The 3,105-nt window shown below is 46.9% G+C and overlaps 1 protein-coding gene across 1 annotated transcript; it reads right to left on the reverse strand.

Moving 5' to 3' along the window:
• Nucleotides 1-1,291: 1,291 nt before the first annotated feature.
• LOC112217961 (rho-related GTP-binding protein RhoV) lies at nt 1,292-3,105 on the reverse strand. The gene is made up of 3 exons (XM_024378582.2): nt 2,713-3,105; nt 2,479-2,537; nt 1,292-2,006 (listed from the first exon to the last, which is right to left on the reverse strand). Exons 1-3 carry the CDS (start codon nt 2,948-2,950, stop codon nt 1,560-1,562), a joined length of 744 nt encoding a protein of 247 aa, XP_024234350.1. The 5' UTR covers nt 2,951-3,105; the 3' UTR covers nt 1,292-1,559.

Below are 3,105 nucleotides of genomic sequence, written 5' to 3' on the forward strand. Positions count from 1 at the left end.
AACGCAACCGAACGTTCAGCAGAGGCATTTAGGCTGAAAACCCAACAGAACATTCTGCAGAGGCATTTAGGCTGCAAGAAAAGATGGCGCCTAAAGATAGAGCAGTTGAACTCATTCATTTGGTGGGTGTTTATATTGGTCCTGTTTCCTATTAGTCCTATGTGGGTTTTTGGCACATCCCAACTCTCCCTGAGACACCCTCGGAGAGTGGGGTCGCGACCCTGGAGCAATTACGGCCTATTTATTGCCTTACCTCCTCACGCCATTTGCACACACTGTATATAGACTTTTTCTATTGTTTTATTGACTGTACGTTTGTTTATTCCAGGTGTAACTCTGTTGTTGTTGTTTGTGTCACACTGCTTTTGCTTTATCTTGGACAGGTCCTAGTTGTAAATGAGAACTTGTTCTCAACTGGCCTGCCTGGTTAAATAAAGGTGTTCTCAACTGGCCTGCCTGGTTAAATAAAGGTGAAATAAAAAATAAAGTCAATAAAAAGTGCCGTGTGATTTTTTTTTTTTTTTTTACCTCGTCGGTGGCTGGTCCCAATGCCCTAACCGCTACGTGCCGCCCTAACCGCTGGCTCGTGCCGCCCTAACCGCTAGGCTACGTGCCGCCCTAACCGCTAGGCTACGTGCCGCCCTAACCGCTAGGCTACGTGCCGCCCTAACCGCTAGGCTACGTGCCGCCCTAACCGCTAGGCTACGTGCCGCCCTAACCGCTAGGCTACGTGCCGCCCTAACCGCTAGGCTACGTGCCGCCCTAACCGCTAGGCTACGTGCCGCCCTAACCGCTAGGCTACGTGCCGCCCTAACCGCTAGGCTACGTGCCGCCCTAACCGCTAGGCTACGTGCCGCCCTAACCGCTAGGCTACGTGCCGCCCTAACCGCTAGGCTACGTGCCGCCCTAACCGCTAGGCTACGTGCCACCCTAACCAACACAATGGCCTGTGGACACCATTCCCACACATAGGTAAGAAAGTAGCACCTAGCCTAGCTACCAACCAAGGTAGCACCTAGCCTAGCTAACAACCAAGGTAGCACCTAGCCTAGCGCTGTGACTTCAGCCTACATACACTGTTGAATATGAATAGGCCTTGTTTTGTGTGGCTGGGCAGCAAAAATGCAAATGAGAAAAGGCTAACAACCAACACCTGACGACCTAAAAAAATATCCTTCTCTCTCACAACCCACTGACTCTTTGACTATCCCACAGAGGCAGCGCAGTAAGCTCTCAGGTTGGAGAAGGCACCAATCCAGACCATGCAAAGGAATTCACAACATTTACATGACAGCCTTGTCCCACTGACAAGATGTACTCAATGTCCTTGGTTTTGATTTTCTCTTGTCTTTATTACACTTCAGTACCCGTTCTTACTTGGTGACCTGTAAGGGCTAGTGAAGTACGCTATACCACTGTCTTCAGTCCAGGACTACTAGTAGAACTCAGTTCATTTACCAATTCTGGGACGATTCCAAAGCTACAAGTTCTTAGTAAGTCTTCATAAGTTAATAAATAATAATAGTCATTATTCTGTCCAGGACCCATGGGATCTCATCTCAGATAAAACAGAAGTACTTCCTCCAGCTGCATTTAGAGAAGGCCTTGCTGCGTCTGTCCGACAGCCGCCTCTTCTTCTCCTTCCTGGCCTTGTGTTTGATGGCAGCAAAGATGGCCGCGTCGAACGCCTCTTTTAAGTTCTTCTGCGTCAACGAAGAACACTCCACATAGTCCGCCGCTCTGATCTTCACCGCCACGCTCCGCGCCCGATTGGTCAGCACCGGTTTGACCCCGCAACGGGCCAGGTTGATCAGGACGTTGACGTCCAGTAGGAGGTCGGACTGGGTGCCCACGAGGATGATGGGAGCTGAGGGGTTGCAGGCTCGGATCTCTGGGATCCACTTGTGGGTGACATTGTGGAAGGAGGTGGGGTTGACCACACTGAAGCAGAGCAGGAAGACATCCGTGTGGGAGTAGGAGAGGGAGCGGAAATCGTCAAACACCTCCTGGAAATGTCAAGGTAGAGAGAGAGAGAGGAGGGGCGGGGTAGGGGGCAAAGGGAAAGAGAGAGAGAGGGGTCAGCTTAGCTGATTCAGCAGTGTGTGAATGTGAATGCTGTCTGGGGGTCTGAACAACAACAACAATGGACGCCGGTGACAGAGAGAGACGATGACTCACACAGTATGACATGTAGTGGCCTTTAGAACCAAACTACTGCTGCTACATGTGAAAGACTGAATGCTTTCCTGTCAGCTACATATTTTTTGTCACGTTTGTGACTGATTCTACAAAGCAGACGTGTCTAATTCATTTCAATATTACATCCCAACATGTTTCAAACTGTTGTCATTGAATTGGACTGAAGAGATTCAAGAATATACTATTCATTATGGATGATATATATATATATATATATGTATATATATATATTATGAATATATATATATATTTTTTTTTTAAAGAGTCTGATATTGTTACCTGTCCAGCTGTGTCCAGTAGTTGTATTCTGACTGAGGCTCCTCCTACTTGGACCTGACCTGTTGAAGAAAACACAAGAATACAATTATTTCATAACTCAAGTTTGTTAATAGTTTGTAAATCAACAATACATTTAGTTGTTTAATTCTTATAAATAAGGATATTATACGGTTATAAACTTAGACTATACAGTTATTTTTCTGAAATGTATTTCAGTAATTGAAAGGTTCTCACCTGAAAAGACATCAAAGCCGGTCTGTTTGTATTCCGTGGGGTATCCATTGCTGGTGTAACTGACTATCATGCTTGTCTTTCCCACCGCCCCGTCCCCCACCAGCATACAGCTGATAGCCGCTGACTCCCTCTCCAACCCCGGCGCTGACTCCCTCTCCAACCCGGCCTCTTGGTTTATCAATCCGCATGAAGAGGGGACGCGGGATTCTTCACAATAATAATCCATTTGAGGTGGCATGTCCGACGATTAAAGTTGAAGATTAGTAACTTTCCCGTGCATAAAAGCTCAGTCTTATTTTAGGCTATTCCGAAGTGCGATTCTATAGAAGAGTTTTTCTTCATTAAGCGATGTGTTCTGTTGTCTCACCTTGTCGGATTGTGAATGACAGTGAA

Source organism: Oncorhynchus tshawytscha, linkage group LG18, assembly GCF_018296145.1.
Source record: "Oncorhynchus tshawytscha isolate Ot180627B linkage group LG18, Otsh_v2.0, whole genome shotgun sequence".
Taxonomy (NCBI): Eukaryota; Metazoa; Chordata; class Actinopteri; order Salmoniformes; family Salmonidae; genus Oncorhynchus; species Oncorhynchus tshawytscha.